Source organism: Salvelinus fontinalis, chromosome 3, assembly GCF_029448725.1.
Source record: "Salvelinus fontinalis isolate EN_2023a chromosome 3, ASM2944872v1, whole genome shotgun sequence".
NCBI lineage: Eukaryota > Metazoa > Chordata > Actinopteri > Salmoniformes > Salmonidae > Salvelinus > Salvelinus fontinalis.
The window spans coordinates 28294688-28312563 of record NC_074667.1 but is presented as its reverse complement, the minus strand read 5'-3'; the positions used below and the strand labels follow the sequence as shown (position 1 = coordinate 28312563).

Below are 17876 nucleotides of genomic sequence, written 5' to 3'. Positions count from 1 at the left end.
TCAAAAACAATCTAAATGGTTTAATAACATGTATAAAAAGAAACACAAAAAGACATGTCCAGAAACAGAGTTAAAAGCAGACCAGTTGGGACACATTCCATGTAATAACTCCTGTACATCAGTCATTCTACAGAAAAAAAGACAGAGGGGAGAAGAGAGGTGACCCTATACTATTGCAGACTGTTGCTTGCCTCTTCTCTTGGTTTTTTTCTGTTACTCATCCCCCCCCAAAAACGTGAAAATGAGAAAGTGTGAATCTGCTATGTTGCAGGAGTTCCTAGTCAGAACTCTCAACTAAAACTTGTGACATCATCAGGTCACATACATCAGTCTTTGACAGGAGGGAGATAATCCAGGTAACCATAGCAGCCAGCACAGAGAGAGGACAGAGAGAGACAGCCGGTAGGGAAAGTCACAGCCTGAGCAATAGAAGGCTGTGATGTCATAATGAGTCTTTTGGGGTTGTGGTGGGGGGGGGGGGGGGGGGGGGTGATACCATAATGACAGTCTTGAGTGATATCACAAAGAGTCTTGATTTTAGGAGAGTGTAAAAACAGGCCGAATTTAGGTGCCTGTCCTTCCCCTTCCAGAACCACAGGGGGCGATGATGATTATGGTGCTGGCTCAGTCCAGTCCCCCGATATCATGCTGCTTGTAGGACTGTGAAACCAGGCTCCCTGTAGGAAAGACACCAAGAATATCACACAGAATAGAGAACTCCATGAATAGAATAGTCACATGGTTGCCATGGCACCACGAGGAAGCATAGGTAGAGAGAGCTTCTATACATTTCTAAAATATGTTGTTTCAAGTATCTTTTTACACCAACTTTTTGTTTCCTATGACCTCTGAGTGTTTCTGAGCGATAATATCTGGTGGTTTTGACCCATGGAAGTTGCTCGACTAATGGCAAGTCAGTTTGTTTGGCTAGGCATTTGAAGGACGCATCAGCACCAGCCTGATTGCATGAATGATGTGGACAGCGGCGCGAGGGGTTGAGAGAGGCCCGCCTCATAGGGGACTGTTTCCTGACTACTGCCGAGGTGCAGTGCTCTTTCCCGGCGCTAATAGCTGCTGAAGCATCACCCACTACTTCAGTAGCGGACTGTCCAGCCTACCAACAGACAGGGGGGGGGGCGAGGTGACCGACGAAGAGCTGTCTGAGTAACTGACCGACGATGCTCCCTCTCTGTGTCGTCGATGCTCCCTCCGCTTAAGCGACTGCACAGCCGTTCTGAACAACACCTGAAGCTGTGGAAGACTGGTGCCCAAGACCATCCAGATCTCTGCATTTGTTTTGTTCATTGAGATTGTCTTTGTAACGAAAAGCGCTACATAAAATAAATATATTATAGCTCACAACATACCTTCTTGTCGGAGAAACACAGTCAGAGATGATGTCCTTGAACACATTAAAATGTTGCCCATTTGACCTTCCCAGGTCCAGAAATGATAGTGTATCAAGATAACGTGAACTCAACACTGAATTCAATACAGAGGCATTACATGTATATCATGGCTCTTGGCATAATGAGTTTCTCAACAATGCAACTTGAAGAGCGGTGCATTAGAAAGTAAAATGGGATTCAAAATAAGAAATTCCTTCACTTTGCAACAGCAAAAGTTAGCACTGAAACAATAATGCAACTTAGACGTGTATTGGAAAATAAAATGTGATTCAAAAGAAGAAATTCCCTCACTCTCCAAAAGGGGCGACAGGTAGCCTAGGGGTTAGAGCTTTGGGCCAGTAACCGAAAGGTTGCTGGATCGAATCCCCAAGCTGACAAGGTAAAAATCTTTCGTTCTGCCCCTGAACAAGGCAATTAACCCACTGTTTCCCGGTAGGCCGTCATTGTAAATAAATTTGTTCTTAACTGACTTGCCTAGTTAAATAAAAGTTTTTTTTTTTTTTACATTTATCTTTTTAAATTGCAGATGCATAGCCTGGTTCCATGTCATTTCAGCAAATCATGACGCCCACCATCTCAGATTGTTCTGAAAATCGCTTCTGTAGTTAGAAACAGATAAGATAAGCATTCCTGCAACCTTATTTTGTTTAAATATAATTTGATCTGAGAAATTAAGCTAATTGAGTGCACCCAAATTGCCCATTTTTATTTATAGCATTCATATAATATAGTACCTTACATCTGATTTTGACTAAACTTTTTTCTAACAATAGCTAGGTTTCCATCCAATTGACGACATATTTTCATGCAAATATTCTGGAATCCACATAAAGAATATATGCGCATTTTCCCACCGGTGATGCATTTCCACTAAACAGACGTATTGCAGATAAATACTTAGTTTTTTTTTTTTTTATCAGTGCGTGACGATGTAGTGCACACAAAATGTACTTTTCCACTTAAGCTTTCATGTACCGAATAAAAATCTAAAGTTCACCGTGTCTCCAATCGCATTTTCAACTCTACTAATAGTTTTGTCACAAAAACTGTTGGGTTAAATTGCAAATGTGCCAACTCTGGTCTCGACTCATGCGCTCTAGCATTACATAAGATCATAGCATTACATACATCACCAAAGCAAAGAAACGCAACGTGTATAGTGGAGCTTCATTCCCAAATATATAAGTAACACTATTGAGTTACAAAACCTAATTTTAGATACTTCAGGATGGTTTAAACATGAATTGTAAAAATGATAATATATATTCCATTGACTAAACAGCATTTGAAAAAGTGGCCAACAAAACCAACGCATGGGTTGCTTTCATACCTAAGGAAGCCCATGTCATTTTGGAAGCCCATGTCATTTTGTAATTGGGGCAAACTATTCCTTCAACATGGGGGGGGGGGGATAGTAGGAACAGAACCATATAGTGGTCAGAATCTCATAATATCTGGATGTAGGACGGGACATAAACCTAACAACTTCAATTGGTAATTTCTCTGTACAGAGGGAGAAAAAGAAAACATAACCAAATTTACTGGGAATACATTACATAAGATGAAGAAACAATACTCAGAGCCGCAGCTCCATACTACTTGTCAGACACAGAAAACTGGTACTATATACTCATCGTTGTGGTGGGATTGGTGTGTGTGTGTGTGTGTGGGGGTTTTTTTTTGAGTGGCTTTTGACCAACCCTTTGGATTCCTAATGTTTGACTCATTGTTAGTAAAACATTTGGTCCAAATCAGATGTTACGTAATATAGTTAGTGAATATTATATGAATCCTATAAACTAAGAAAATGGCCAATTTGGATGCAATCAATTAGCTTAATTTCTCAGATTTCGATATTATATTTCAAAATAATGTTGCAAGAACACTAATCGTATCGGTTTCTAACATGACCAATTATTTCAGGACAATCAGATGGTGGGTTTCAAATTGGTGGAACAGCCCTGGTGTCAAGGTCATGATAGACAGCAATGCATTAGGTGTTTGACCAATAAAAAACGAGTAGACATTCGAGCACAGCCTATGGCGGCTCAGTTTTGCTCCTCTCTCAGTGTCTTGCATTGTGGTCCGGCTGGATGATTTGACAGTTGTTAAAAACAAAGCATAGCAAACATCACCAATCTCTGAGCAGACAACTTGATTCCACAAATATACACAACAAACACAGAGACACACACCCAACATAGACACACAAGCCCTGGTGAGAGCGAGGCAGGAGCGGAGCAGGAGGGTCAAAGGGCAAGCAGCAAGTAGACAAACCAGCCGCAGGTCAGGTCAGGAGAGAGCCAGCTAGCCGGCCGGCGGTCATGTTGGAAACCAAACAAACCCAATAACCAGAATCGAAACTAACCCCCTCGCCTCGCAACGGGGAGAATCTCTCTTGATGGGATTTTGTGGTTATTAATCTGGCCCAGAATCAGTTCCCAATCAGTAGTTAGAGGCAGGTTGTGAGGCTGTGGTGTGCAGGGGTTGACGGTCTGGGGGGCGGTTTGGGGATCAGTTGGGGGGGGGGGGCAATATCTGTTTGTGTGGTGGGCGGGGGCGAGGAGCAGAGGGCTGGAGAAGCGTCGTAGCTAGCAGGATTAGCATGGCTCCTCATGGTGGCTTCATATCATATTGCATCCTTACCTGCTGCAGTCAGGCCCCCCTCCGCTCTGCCCTTCATCCCTCCTCCTCCTCCTGCTCCTCCTCCTGCTACCGCTCCATCAGGGTAGACCCTGTCCCCCCTGTAGGGTTTGGGCCTGAAGGGAAAGTCTTTCTCTTTACCTTTGGAGCCTTTTGGCCGCCCTGCCGTCTTCTTCTTGGACTTGCTGTCTCCCTTTACCCCCAGTAAGGGGTGCACCTCTACGATAGTGAGAGAATACACAGGTCAGGGTACTAGTTCATGATTAAAAAGTAAAAAGTGTTCATATTGTGTGTGTGTGTGTTACTCTCACCATCACTAGGCACCCCCTGTAGTTCGATGGTGGTGGTACGAGCCTTCTTTTTGGGCGGAACTCCCTCTGAGGACGGCTGGCGCTTCTTGTCCCCGCTCCCTGTGTGGACTGAACCATCTTCTACAGGGGTGGTCTGGCCGGCTGCATCCGGAGGGGGACCAAATGGATTCTCCTCAGGGTCTTCTACCTCTGGAGCGATGGGCAGGTAGAGCAGGGCCTTGAAGTCCTCCAGCTCCTCATCACTAACACAGGGGGGAGATCAGAGACCACAATCCATATTCATCATTGTATTACTATTAGACTTCTATTCAATTGCAATGCCTATTTAAAGCTATAAGGCTGTCACCATTGAAACACCTGTCTACCTTCATCATCGAACACACTTACCTGCTGCAGAATGCTACGATGGGGTCAACAGAGGTCACATCCACCTCCTCATCCTCCGCAGCGTCAGCACCTGACACACACACACACAAATCAGTCCCTGACTAGTCGCAATGCAAGGGTGTGCGTGTGTGTGCCTGTGTGTGCGCGCGCACGTCTACCTGTCTGTTCAGGTTCACTCTTATCCTCATCCTCTATGTCAAACTCAGACTCTCTCTCCTCGTACTCCACGTTCTCATCCAGCTCCTTGAAGTCTGGGGCGAACGCACTCCAGTTTTCCTGAACACAAAAACACATAGCGTTGAGTTAGCTAACCCATTCCATCAGATTCACTTGCAAAGGCAGAGGAATCACTCTCGGAAATCAAAACCTAGGTAGCCAAGTCGCAGAAAGAGACCAGTCCAGCACCCAGACCAGTTCCAGGGTGTAAAACTCAGGTCCAACCTTATTGTGTGTCACTCACCACTTGGTTCTGAGCCCAGATGGACACCACTCCGCTGGATATGGAGGCGATGATTGGCCGCACAGGGTGCCACTGCAGAGAGGTCAGGGTTCATAGGTCAGGAAAAAGTTCACCAGCACCATGAGTTACTGTCAATTCTGTGAATCTCCAGTACAGACAATTCAAAACAGAGGAAGCACATCCTCCAGAAAAGAGGCAAAAAAAGAGAATAACTCATGACAATTAGCTAGTGAGGGGAAGAGGGCTAAAAAAATAAAGGTTTTGGGTGGTTCCTTACAGCCACGTCCAGCAGTAGTTCTCCTCTGGTTCCATGGAGGATCTTTACCAAGTTGCCAATGCTCTTCTCCCAGATGTACAGAGCATGCTGCCGGGCTGAACCAGCCACAATGTACTCCCCATCCCCAGAGAAACAACACCGCTTCCAGGGAGTCCTACAGAGAGAGGGGAAGGAGTGAGGGAAAGAGATGTATCAAAGTGAGCGTGTGTGGTTTGTATGCACAGCGAAGGCGTGCGTGTGTGTGTGTGTCTCTGTGTATGTGTGTGTTCACCTGTTGACCAGGTCCTGTAGTTTCTGCATGGGCTCTGGCTCCCCGTCTCTCCCACAGGTGAGAATCTCCCTCCCATCATACACCCTGATGATTCTGTCTGCTGTGTTGATGAGGAAACAACTGGAGAGAGGAAGAGAGGAGAGAGTGGATCACGATCAGTCCTTTGACTGAACTATGAAATATTCTCCGTAAGAGGCACACAACTACCTTCTAAGTACCAGAATGATTTCTCACACAAACATGGTCCTATTGCCTTTCAGCCTTCACCAACACATACTGATTGGTTTCCTCTCAGTCCTCTCACCTGCCCTTGCGCGCAAACTCTATGGACTTGATGGCTGTGGTGTTACTGGTCCCTGTTGTCACCCGAAACGATGCCACCAGATCCTGTGTGTCCGTGTTCAGCACCAGAATCTGCAGGGTCACATCAGTGAGAACAATAAGCACGCACACACACACACACACACACACACACACACACACACACACACCACACACCACACACCACACACCACACACACACACACACACACACACACACACACACAACCTATAAAGTGCTAAATAGAAAAAGAATATGACAAAATGTCTGATTCACAAATACATAAACCCAGGCCACAGTGACCACTGACCTTTCCTTTGGCGTTGCCGGTGTAGATGTACTCCCCCCGCCGGTCGAAGGCCGCCACCACATTCAGGTCAGAGTCGTCATCCACGGGCAGAACCACGTGTTTAGAGTCGGACAGGGTCAGCAGCACCGGAGCTGACTTCATAGGACACACCAGGACTTTGTCACTGAAACAAAGGACAGGTTGAGATTTACAAGGGGGGATTTCCATATTTTTCCATACCGTTACTCCCTTATCCCATATTAGATAAACAACCACTTCACAGACCTTTGGGTGTGTAAGGGTTGAGGTTAGGAGTAACAATAAATTAGGAATCATAAGAGGCCTGAGGTGTAGGCTGAGCTAAGGTCGAAGTATAGATATATATTTCCCAGGTGGGTGGGGTCGGTGGTACTAACTGTAGTTTAATGGTTGGGTTTAGGAGTTATGAGTTAGAAAGGACAAGACTAGGCTGAGGTATAAGATGAGTCAGATATATAGAAACTCACAGGTCTCTGGGGTGGTACTGCAGTTTGAGGATGGGCGAGGGGAAGCGGAACCTCTGGTCACAGTCTCCCGTCAGGACGTCCCATAGCGACACTATGTTATCTGTAGACGCACTCACCAGCTTGTGACCGTCTCGACTCCAACTGCAGAGGCACAAGGTTAAGGTTCAGGACAGTTAAGATTCAGAACCACACTAAAAATTATTCAGAACCACAGTCAAAACACCTTTTGACAAGGGCTCCAGGACCAAATCATGGGTTTATGAGTAAATAGAAGAACATTTTTGCATATATAAATGTAAGCATAGTTTGCTGATTCTGAAAAGTGTTTGTGCTACAGTGTTGGGGTCCATTCCATTTGCAATCAATACATAAGGTAAACCAAACCACAATTCTTCCGAATTGAAAAGTATTGAAGAAAATTGGAATTTCAGTGTACTTCCCGAATTGACTGCAATCGAAATGGAATTGACCCCAACCCTGGTGTTTTCCCTTTCTCGTGACCGCGGCTCGCTTTCTCACCACAGTGAGCAGACTGGATGAATGTGAGCGCTGATGATCTTGGCGATGCCCCGTGTCAGGAAGTCCCAGATGACGATGCGTCCGTCGTTGCAGCCCACCGCCAGAAGCGTGCCCCAGCGGTTAAAAGTGCATGTGAGAGCCATACTGATACAGTCCAGAGTGCCATCGGCCTCCTGTCAATGAGATCGCAACTATATGTGAAGACACTCACACAGAGACAGATGTATTCATCAGCAAGTCACTCAGGATAAGAGCGTCTGCTAAATGACTACAATGTAAATGACAAGTAACATGTATAATAAGATTGGAATGGCTTACCTCTGGATAATTCTGCCCGAACGACTCTATAGAAAAATAACAAATCATGTGGTTAGCTCTCTAGTACATATAGACTGACTTAGGTCATATAACAGCTGGAAGAGCACACAATCCACAGACTAGCTAACGTTGCTGACTGTTTACATCCTCTGAATCCAAACGACAGTATCTACATACGAAGATCGTTCATTGGCTAATGTAATGGCTAAAGTCTAATAGTAGTAGTTGCCTGCTATTTCGCGGTGTGCTTTCACCTTGTAGTTAAAAGGTAAGATTAACACTCTGGAAATAAATAGATTGTATTTATCACTAACGTTACTTATACTCAGACTGCTTTGTTTGGCGTTCGTTAATTAGCATGCTAGTGCTGCCAAGCTACGATATCCTCCTTTACGTGAAGTCCTACACCCAATAAATTATTGAAGAATTATAAATTATCCTTACCGAGCAACTCTAAATTCATCGCTGACCAATTCTGAGACCACGAATATCAAAATAAACAGTATTCAAGTCGATTTATCCAAAACAAAGACGTTGAGCTATGTAGCTCTGTTGCTAACAAGAGAGTGACTGGCGCCTAGCTAACGAAGGACCCCAAACAAAGTCACGCTAAAACTGCCCAAATAAAAATCTATACGGATTTCATTCATTTTGTTGTATGTTAAAAGTAAACTATTTGCAATTATTTTTTAGATTATTTTTGTACGTCTGATTTCAGATATTTATTCAAAATCTGAATATATGAACGTGTACGTTATTTAATTCATAACGTCCTCCATCCAGGCCGACACAGTTGCACTTGTTTCCATGGTTTAGCAGGCAACTGCACTACGCATAGGACTCTAAAATCGTACCACCCCGTGAACATCCGGGTCTTTCCCAATGTAACCAATCACAAAATACACGGGGAAAAGAGGGCGGTGTTTCAGGTTATAGAAATTAAGTTATTCCATATAAAATACATATTTTCAACCTACAATGAAAACATAAATGGCACGAAAACTACATAAGAAATCATATCTAGTCCACCAAAAGCCTCTACATACTAGAAAGTCAATAGTCCGGCAGCAGCCAGTCACTAAAATTACCCTCACAGACAGAAGGGAAACCCCAGAGATGTCACAGGGGGCTATAAATTTGAAGCAGCCATTTACACATTTTCTCCCCACCAAATATGGTAGTGAGAGGAAGTCCAGTCGCGAGTAGTGGAGAGGATGAAACTAGGTGAAACTGGGCCGACATTCTGCATCTAGGAAAGAAAAGTAGTAAATGAAAGGAAGAGGGAAATTAAGTTAGGAAAGGAAGAAAGGAGCTAGGAAAGGGAAGGAGGAGAGGAATGGGAGCTAGGAAATGAGAATGGGAATCTATCAAAGAAGAGGAGGAAAGACAAGGAAGCTAGCAACGGAAGTTAGAAAAGGACTAAAAGAAAGAAGGATAGGAAAGGAGTAAAATAAATGGAGCTAGGAAATCAGGAAAAGAAAGGGAGCGAGGAAAGGAGGAAAGGAATCAAGGAAAGAAAAGGAGTTCACATGTATGTGGTAGGGATTACCACGGCCAGTAGATAATAAATTAAGCTAGGAAAGGAAAGTGGGCGAGGAAAGGAATCTAGGAAAGAAAATACATTCACGTGTATGTGGTAGAGATTAACCACTGCCAGTATATAGTATTGGTTTTAGTGACAGGCTAGTTTTAGTAACAGGCTAGTCTGCGAGGCTGCAGCTGGATGCATCTCAAAAAAGTACTCCCGATCGTTCCATGCAGCAAAAACGTGAGTAAAGGCCTACTGCGTCAACCAATTGGATTTCTAGGTCGCTTCTTTATTGCTTGTTGGGGCGTGTTGCTGGGAGCCTAGAACTTTGTAACTAGCCAGTAAAGTCACTGTGCTTTGAAACAGACATCATATTTATTCATTTATATTTCTATATCACGTGTTGTTCTGGAACATTGGCCATGCGCAGTAACTAGAACAGTTATGCAACTGTCGTCTTGTTCTTGCACTGGGAGAACTAACTGTACCCAACAAGAAAACCTCGACTGTTTGATTCCCACTTTGAGAGACCACCCGTGGAATTAAACGATCCTGACATAAGAGACACACCCTTGACAACACATTACAGGTAAGCTTATTACTTATCAGAATGTAGGTCTATCTTCCATGCACATGTATTATCCTGACATAAGGTACATGTAACTGACATGATTCTGAGGCTGTGCATTGGCAAATCGTGACCTAGAATTATTCTGAGATAATTGGATTTACAATTCACAACCCTCATTGGTTTGAATGGTGTGAGTATATATATATATTTTTTTATTTTGTATTAATTGGGATATTTAGAGTATACTACTTTGTAGGTAGAGACCATTGTACAGAACAAGGATGTCAGTAACTACAATTGGCAAAGATGCATATATAACCTAATAATTCCAAGTTATCAAAACACGAAGTTGTCTGACCATTGATACGGTTTAACATTTGTATGTGTGTGTGTGTGTGTGTGTGTCTGAGCTTTCTGAACAATGTGTGTTTAGTTATGCAATGTATATTATGTTGATGATGCTTGTGGTCTAACGTTTCTGATGTTACGGTGACCAAATCACCTACACTGTGTCATACATTTGTGTCATACTATCTGAGTGTGACATAACTTCGTTCAAAAGTTGTGAGACTGAGGGTATTGTCTTTTTTTGCAAGTTGTTAAAAAAAATATAATGGCAATATTTATTTCTATTGCTTTCGTGCATTATTGTATTTTTCTGATTTGTCCGCAAATTGCTTTAGATGAGATCGTTATTTCCATGTTTGGAAAACACAAATAATGAGTTTTAATAAGTCAAACTAATTGGAGACATGAGATTTGAAGCAATGCTTTGCTTGGTTAAGGCTAGTTGTACTGTGTTAGTCCCATTTGACTCTCAGCTCTATGCATCATATAGTCTGTAACAGAAATACGATAATCCATTTTATACTTTTTTGTACATTGTTTCTAACAAAAGTAATTTTCCAACTGAACATGCAAATGTACAATTTCATTCCAATAACCATTACCCAATAAACACATTTTTGAATTGTGTAATATTAATATTATGCTTCTAACTTCCAGTGTATTTAATAATCAGTTCTCTGTTAGTCTTTAACTATTTAAAAACATTTTTCATGTGACCAATTCCCTAAAGTACATACTGTGCTTCTAAACATTTAACATTTCCTGTCTTTTTTCCAGGCCCTGTTTTTGAACATGGCCAAGAACTCCATCCACTGGTTCCGGAAGGGACTGCGTCTCCATGACAACCCGGCCCTGCTGGAGGCTGTGCGTGATTCAGACACAGTGCGCTGTGTCTACTTCCTAGACCCCTGGTTCGCTGGCTCCTCCAACCTGGGGGTCAACCGGTGGAGGTGAGGAACAACAACCGTATCTATTCATCCATCAACCAACCAGTCAATACGGTTCTATTGTCCCAGTAGATTTAAATGAATTGTCCATGCTCGGAATGCTTATGTGTTATTACCATAAATACAATTCAATGGTTATTACAGTGTTGTTAGTGTTGTTACAGAGTAAGTGAGGTAGGTTGGGTTGAACTCTGTTCCATTTGAATTCAAGAAGTGAATTGAAAGTCCAATTTCAAGATTTTGTACAAATCTTTATTGAAAATCAATGACACTGAATTGTCCCAGACCCAGCTGTTCTAGTGGTTCTAGTTTTGTGGTGCTTCTCAGAACGGCTCCCGTCACACAGTTGCCAATATCTGGCCTTGCTAAAGAGGATGGTAGTATGGAGTGATCAGATGTGCCAGTGGAAAGCCTGGACCCTGACATCATCAGGTAGTTGTTTGGGCCCAGCAGAGTAAGGATTGCAGCAGTAGGCCTATATTGTAATTATGTCTGCTTTCAAGATAAAAGTAGTGACTTCTGTATGTAGCTATTATGGTAGGTTCTGAAAGTTTGTGGATCCTATGTTTGACTATTCTTTTGGGTATCTACTAGGTTATTCTCTTTGAAACATTGATTGATGGCGAGCATGTGAAATAGTGAAGTGGTGCTTATTCCGTGGTCATTTTAAGTTAGCGGAGGAATACTAATGGGATGAATAGCAGGCAAAAGCAACAGCTTCTCTTTTCCGGTGACAGTTAAGAGAGCATTAATAGTGTAATATAAATATTTCCCTCCAAGTTCTTACCGTTGCCTGTTCTTTTCACTTTCTGTACAATTGAATAAATCCTCTCTGGGGCATTCTTTCTGGCATCTTTCAAAGACTCAAGAGCGCAGAGCCGAGGCCTGTAAAATGGCGTCGTTCAGGCAGGGAGCCGGTTTAGTGTGCCAAGAGAGAGTTACATTTCCTGAGTAAGTGGTTGCTATTGGGATGACCTACTTTCCAGCAGGGTATGCAGTGTCAGAGCGGCCTAGCTTTATCTCTTAACTGTTCAAGCAGCAGGAGGCGGGCGGCAGTGGCCCTCAGGTCCGCAGCTGGATTAACCACAGTTTCAATGGTAACACCTATACTTTCGTTGTTATTTGATCTGGAAAATTGCTAGTGTGAAGCAGCAGACAGATAGCAGGACTATCGGCTTATCTGGCCTCTCTCCACGGGCGGTATGTTTATCGTTGTCTTCGAAGGTGTTCAGGTGTTTACTCAAACACCAGACAAACACACCATGTATCACCTGCTGCTCTTCTCTCAGGGGGCTGTTCTTACGCTTAGCAGAAGGATCACAGCATTTTCTGGTGACTACGTTCAGTCAGTCATTCAGTCACCTGGGATGCTATGCTGTGATCCTGCGAACTCAGCCACGGCACAGTTTCATGCCAAATATGACATATGCAACAGTGAGGACTGAATCTGTGCCTCAATGACATGATTTACTTTATAAATGCTGGAAAGGGTGTCGTAAATGCGAAAAGGCAAATGTGAGCTTCAGAAAGTTTGTGTGAAATACTAGTTGTTGAAACCTGCATCGTTATACATGCGGCGATGGAACAATTATAATATGATCATTGCATACCATCATAACATAAATGATGGACATGTGGTCAAAGGGCGTCGGTCTGCTTCTTAGAAAGGGATTTAGAGTTTATGTATTTATATCCTGATCCAACAAACATGTTCTTATTCGTTTACTTATAATATATTATTTAGTGGGACTTATTAGGGTTTTATTCAGTCAAACATGGTGTCAGGTCTAAGTAGTAAACATGAGTCTCTTTGCGCTCTGAGAATACCCCTGAAGCAGTGTCCTCTCCAGCATGGCCATGTAGTGACGGTCGTCGTCCCTCCTGTGTTTCAGGTTCCTGCTGCAGTGCCTGGAAGATCTAGACGCAAGCCTTCGGAAGCTCAACTCCCGTCTGTTTGTGATCCGAGGCCAGCCGGCCAACATCTTCCCCCAACTCTTTAAGGTGAGATCCCTTTTCCCTCCCCTCTCCCCAGCCTCCCTCACCCCCAGGGACAGCAAATATTCACCCTACTGTATCAGTGTTTTCTGACCATTTCAAAGCCGATCAGTATATATGGTTTTAACCCCAGTGTGTGTCTGCTGTGTCCTGTCCTCTCAGGACTGGAACATCTCCCAGCTGACGTTTGAGTGTGACTCTGAGCCGTTTGGTAAGGAGCGGGATGCAGCCATTAAGAAACTGGCCACAGAGGCTGGAGTGGAGGTTGTCAGCAGGACCTCACACACTCTCTACGACCTGGACAAGTGAGTGGGACACTCGGATGACATCACTTGGAGGTTTGGATTGAACAGAGCCCTAACTGAAAACCCTCTCCTCTCTGCAGGATCATAGAGCTCAACGGGGGTCATCCTCCTCTCACCTTCAAGCATTTCCAGACATTGGTGGGCTCCATGCCGCCCCCCGATGCCCCAGTAGAGGCTCTGTCCCGGGCCAGCATGGGTCGATGTGTCACCCCTGTCTCAGACAACCACAGGGACAAGTACGGAGTACCCCTATTGGAGGAGCTGGGTAAGACACTATTGGAATGGGTGTCCATACTTGCTTCATGGAGTTGAACATTCAATTGTTTTCGCAATTCTTTCAAGTCTGTCTAGAATGGTTCTTAGGAGCGGAAAAAACGAGTTTTCGAGATAATTTACCTGAAGTGTCTAAACATGCTCTGTGTTTCTCTCCCCAGGCTTTGATACAGAGGGCTTAGCTCCAGCCGTGTGGCCAGGAGGAGAGAGTGAAGCTCTCACCAGGATAGAGAGACAATTGGGACCTGACCTCTCCACTGTACGTAACTGCACACGCACGCACACACACACACACACATACACACACACAGAGACTCATTAGTAATTGTGTTTTATATCATAGATGGGATTTTTTTTATGGTGAACGAGCGTTGCAGATTTTCCTGTCCAATTATATCATCGATGTATCATATATTAAACCACCTTTCTCTCTCTCCAGGCGTGGCAGGTGACTTTTGAGAGTACCAGGAAGATCGCCAGCCCCCTGCTGCCCAGTCCTCTAGGTCTCAGCCCCTACCTCCGCTTTGGATGTCTGTCCTGTCGACTTTTCTACAGCAAACTGGCAGAGCTCTACAAGAAGGTACAGTACCTCACACACATAACTACACCTACTAAATACTATCACACACACATCCATCCATACCTAACACCAACACACATCCGTCCCTACCTAACACCAACACACATCCGTCCCTACCTAACACCAACACACATCCGTCCCTACCTAACACCAACACACATCCGTCCCTACCTAACACCAACACACATCCGTCCCTACCTAACACCAACACACATCCGTCCCTACCTAACACCAACACACACACATCCAACCCAACCTAACACCAACACACATTTCCTCACGATTACATTCTCCTCTCTCTTCTCCCCTCAGGTGAAGACGAACGGCAGTCCCCCCATCTCTCTCTACGACAAGCTGCTGTGGCGTGAGTTCTTCTACACGGCCGCCACTAACAACCCCCGCTTCGACAAAATGGACGGGAACCCCATCTGTATCCGCATCCCCTGGGACCGCAACGCCGAGGCGCTGGCCAAGTGGGCCGAAGCCAAGACGGGCTTCCCCTGGATCGACGCCATCATGACTCAGCTGAGGCAGGAAGGCTGGATCCACCACCTGGCCAGACACGCCGTGGCCTGCTTCCTGACCAGAGGAGACCTGTGGATCAGCTGGGAGGAGGGCATGAAGGTAGAGAAAGATGGAGGGTGGTGTGGAGGGAGGGAGGGCTGGGAAGAGGGAATGAAGGTAGAGAGAAGGGAGGGAGGGGGGAAGAATCAGAAGAGATACATGTTATGTGTGAATGACTGTGTTGTTGTTCTGTGTGTGTCTGTCAGGTGTTTGAGGAGCTGCTGCTGGATGCAGACTGGAGTGTGAACGCAGGCAGCTGGTTGTGTCACTCCTGCAGTTCCTTCTTCCAGCAGTTCTTCCACTGCTACTGCCCCGTGGGCTTCGGACGAAAAATAGATCCCGAAGGAGACTTCATTAGGTTGGTATAGCTACATGCACGCACACACAAACACCCACACACACAAGATGCACACACACAAGTATCTTCTTTATCAAGTCATGCATTAGCAAGGCTGTTCTGTCCGACCACTGTCTGTATGTTATGCTGAACCAGCTGCTCTGGCAGTTGTGACGAGGTGCTGAGATTTAATTTCTCCCTCTGCTTGCAGACGCTACTTACCTGTCCTGAAGGACATGCCAGACAAGTACATCTACGACCCTTGGAACGCCCCCATAGAGGTGCAGCGGGCGGCCAAATGTGTGGTCGGGGTGGACTACCCCAAACCCATGGTGAACCATGCAGAGGCCAGCCGACTCAACATAGAGAGGATGAGACAAATGTACCAGCAGCTGTCCAGATACAGAGGAGTCAGTAAGTATTTTTCTCCCTCCCTCACTTTGTATTGAACTCTCTCTCGCTTTTCTTTTTCACTCTCTTCCTATCACCTGCCCACTCTCTTTTTCTCTCGCTCTCTCTCTTTTTCTTTCTGTCTGTCTCTATCGTGCTCTTTCTCACACTTGGTAATTCATTATAACTTGTGTCTCTCTCCCAATAGGCTTACTAGCAGCTGTGCCGACCAGTCCCACTGAGGATCTGAATGCGGTGGCATCGCCCTCTACTGGTAGAAAACACAGCGGGCTCAACGGCCATCATGGTGAGCAAGGCTCATTTGCCTAAACCTCCTTAGATACCGTTCATACATTATCCCAAATAATATCACACCACGACTGCAAAGTGAGCACACTCTAACCCACACTTCACCTCTCCTCTACCCTCCCCTCTCCCTCTCTTCTCCTCTCTCCAGGCCGTAGTAGAGTAAATGTGAACGGTGAGGAGCTGCCGGGACTCAGTGGAGTGATGCCACAACCTGGACCAACATACACTCAGAGTAAGTCTAGACACAGTATTTCATATCCGACAGTACACAGACTGGTCACAACAGTCACTTGCAGTGTTATGTAGAGGAGGACATTCTTATGGGTCTATTTCTGTTTGCCTCTTGGTCACTGCAGGCTGTGGAATGGCGCACACAGAGCAGGCAGGATCGTCCAATCAGCAACTCTGTCGGACAGGATGTGCCCATGAGTTTGCTGTGCCTCACTATCCAGGTCATCTGGCACGGGGCGGGACTGGGAAGAGGGGGCGGGAGTCGGAACAGGAAGTGGGCAGCGACTTTCCGGCCCCTGCCTTCAAGGTGCAGCGACACCACCGACATGTAAGTCAGGGGTCAATATTTGTGTTTACATTCTGTTTTCTAAAGTCGATGTTATGTACCTGGGGGGATGTCACAAAGCATGATCGATAAGCTATTAAATAGTCTGAAATATTCATATTTCTGAGTTCATAAATATATACTTTTAGGGGCATAGTAAAATAGACTCCACATGATCAGTTTATCAGAGCTCCTGCTTTGTGAGACTATAAACATGGTGAAACGATGTCATAATATTTGACAATGTTTTCTTTGTTCTGTGTTTGTGTTTCAGAAGAGTACGGGTCAACAGGATGAGAGGATGGCTGTGTCTTCATAAGCTGCTGCCGTCATAGATAGATATTATTTTGTATGATATATACTGTACAGAGATGTTTAAAGACAGATTATTTTTTTTGTATAAAAAGGGAAAACTCTTATTGTTTCCGTATGCGATGTCACATGAAAGTCCCTGAGACGTCTTAGGTTTGAGATCTCAAAGATGTACTATTTCAATTAGGCAAAAGGGTCAAATCAGTTTGGGTTTATCGTAATCTAATCTTGAGAGCTTATTATGACCCTAAATACCCCACCTGGGTTGAATATAAGATACAGTCTATAATATGTTATGATGTAATTTATGTAAATATGTCAGACTGTGGACTGTACATTACATTTTCCCATACTGTGCCTTACTGTATGTGTGTGACACATAGCCATATAGCCCGAAGACAAACCATTTCACTGGAGACCTGATATTTAGGTCTGGACTACCCATTACCTTTAGGGTTTACCTTTGACCTCTAACCCTGAGGATCAAATCACCTGCTCTCTGTAGGGAAATGATATGTAATAGCCTCAGCAGTTCATCATGTGTTCTTCCACCATGTTTCTTATTTTTTCTAAAATGGAGGGTGAAGAATGTTATTCTGGGTAGAGGATGTGAACTGCCTGGACGGAAGATCAGTGTTACTGCTGGTGGTGAACAAGTGGCCTACTGTATTATGCTCCATCTACCATTGCCTCTGCTGGGGACACTGCCATTGGGAGTTCTTCCCAGATTCACTAGCTTCTGAAAGATGTAGTACTGTGACATTGCTTTAATACTGTCTTCCATAGTGTAATGCACTAACCATAAGTCACTCTGGATAAGAGCGTCTGCCAAATGACCAAAATGTCAAATGTAAATGTAATGTCAACTTTCAAGCAGAAAGTCAATCTTCAGTTTCAAAAACTAGCAGGAAGTCAATCTATTTTATGTTGGCTGGTATCATGTAGGTTGTTTTCATAAATCTGCTTTTTATACAGATTGTTTTTTGTTTTCCTTCTGGGGCTGTACATTACTGGTTTAAAAAAAAATATTAGCTTTAAATTTCATATACATTTTTAAATAACTTAATTGATATAGTATATGTACCTCTATCTCGGCTCTTGGCTATGTAAACTATTCTATTTCAACTGAAATTAAATAGTTGAAACACA

The 17876-nt window shown here is 44.2% G+C and overlaps 2 protein-coding genes across 4 annotated transcripts; one reads left to right on the top strand and one right to left on the bottom strand.

Annotated features, from left to right (window-relative positions):
• On the bottom strand, positions 1–8553 carry rbbp5 (retinoblastoma binding protein 5). 2 transcript variants are annotated; one of them, XM_055911724.1, is made up of 14 exons: positions 8157–8553; positions 7713–7738; positions 7395–7567; positions 6876–7016; positions 6391–6553; positions 6063–6172; positions 5759–5878; positions 5488–5641; positions 5211–5282; positions 4909–5026; positions 4751–4820; positions 4364–4605; positions 4056–4271; positions 1–677 (listed from the first exon to the last, which is right to left on the bottom strand). In XM_055911724.1, the coding sequence occupies exons 1-14, from the start codon at positions 8173–8175 to the stop codon at positions 625–627; spliced, it is 1677 nt and encodes a 558-aa protein (XP_055767699.1). In that variant the 5' UTR covers positions 8176–8553; the 3' UTR covers positions 1–624. The 2 variants fall into 2 exon arrangements, with proteins under 2 accessions (XP_055767699.1, XP_055767701.1); XM_055911726.1 differs by having other exon boundaries at positions 4194–4271; positions 8157–8552.
• Positions 8554–8824: 271 nt separating this feature from the next.
• Positions 8825–17876, top strand: cry3b (cryptochrome circadian regulator 3b). 2 transcript variants are annotated; one of them, XM_055911718.1, is made up of 15 exons: positions 8829–9480; positions 9671–9829; positions 10937–11109; positions 12999–13107; positions 13264–13406; positions 13487–13671; positions 13841–13938; positions 14119–14259; positions 14572–14883; positions 15030–15181; positions 15372–15574; positions 15759–15857; positions 16008–16091; positions 16216–16418; positions 16690–17876. In XM_055911718.1, exons 3-15 carry the CDS (start codon positions 10952–10954, stop codon positions 16732–16734), a joined length of 1932 nt encoding a protein of 643 aa, XP_055767693.1. In that variant the 5' UTR covers positions 8829–9480; positions 9671–9829; positions 10937–10951; the 3' UTR covers positions 16735–17876. The 2 variants fall into 2 exon arrangements, with proteins under 2 accessions (XP_055767698.1, XP_055767693.1); XM_055911723.1 differs by having other exon boundaries at positions 8825–9829; positions 16693–17876.

What these genes read in the sequence shown, in the direction of transcription:
- cry3b (XM_055911718.1), top strand. Translation starts at nt 10,952, where the DNA reads ATGGCCAAGAACTCCATCCACTGGTTCCGGAAGGGACTGCGTCTCCAT. An exon ending in ACCCCTATTGGAGGAGCTGG is followed by an intron (nt 13,672 to 13,840) that starts GTAAGACACTAT and finishes TTCTCTCCCCAG; the next exon opens with GCTTTGATACAGAGGGCTTA. An exon ending in GCTGGGAGGAGGGCATGAAG is followed by an intron (nt 14,884 to 15,029) that starts GTAGAGAAAGAT and finishes TGTGTCTGTCAG; the next exon opens with GTGTTTGAGGAGCTGCTGCT.
- rbbp5 (XM_055911724.1), bottom strand. An exon ending in AACTACTGCTGGACGTGGCT is followed by an intron (nt 5,283 to 5,487) that starts GTAAGGAACCAC and finishes ACCTCTCTGCAG; the next exon opens with TGGCACCCTGTGCGGCCAAT. An exon ending in GGGGGGCCTGACTGCAGCAG is followed by an intron (nt 678 to 4,055) that starts GTAAGGATGCAA and finishes TCTTTCCTACAG; the next exon opens with GGAGCCTGGTTTCACAGTCC.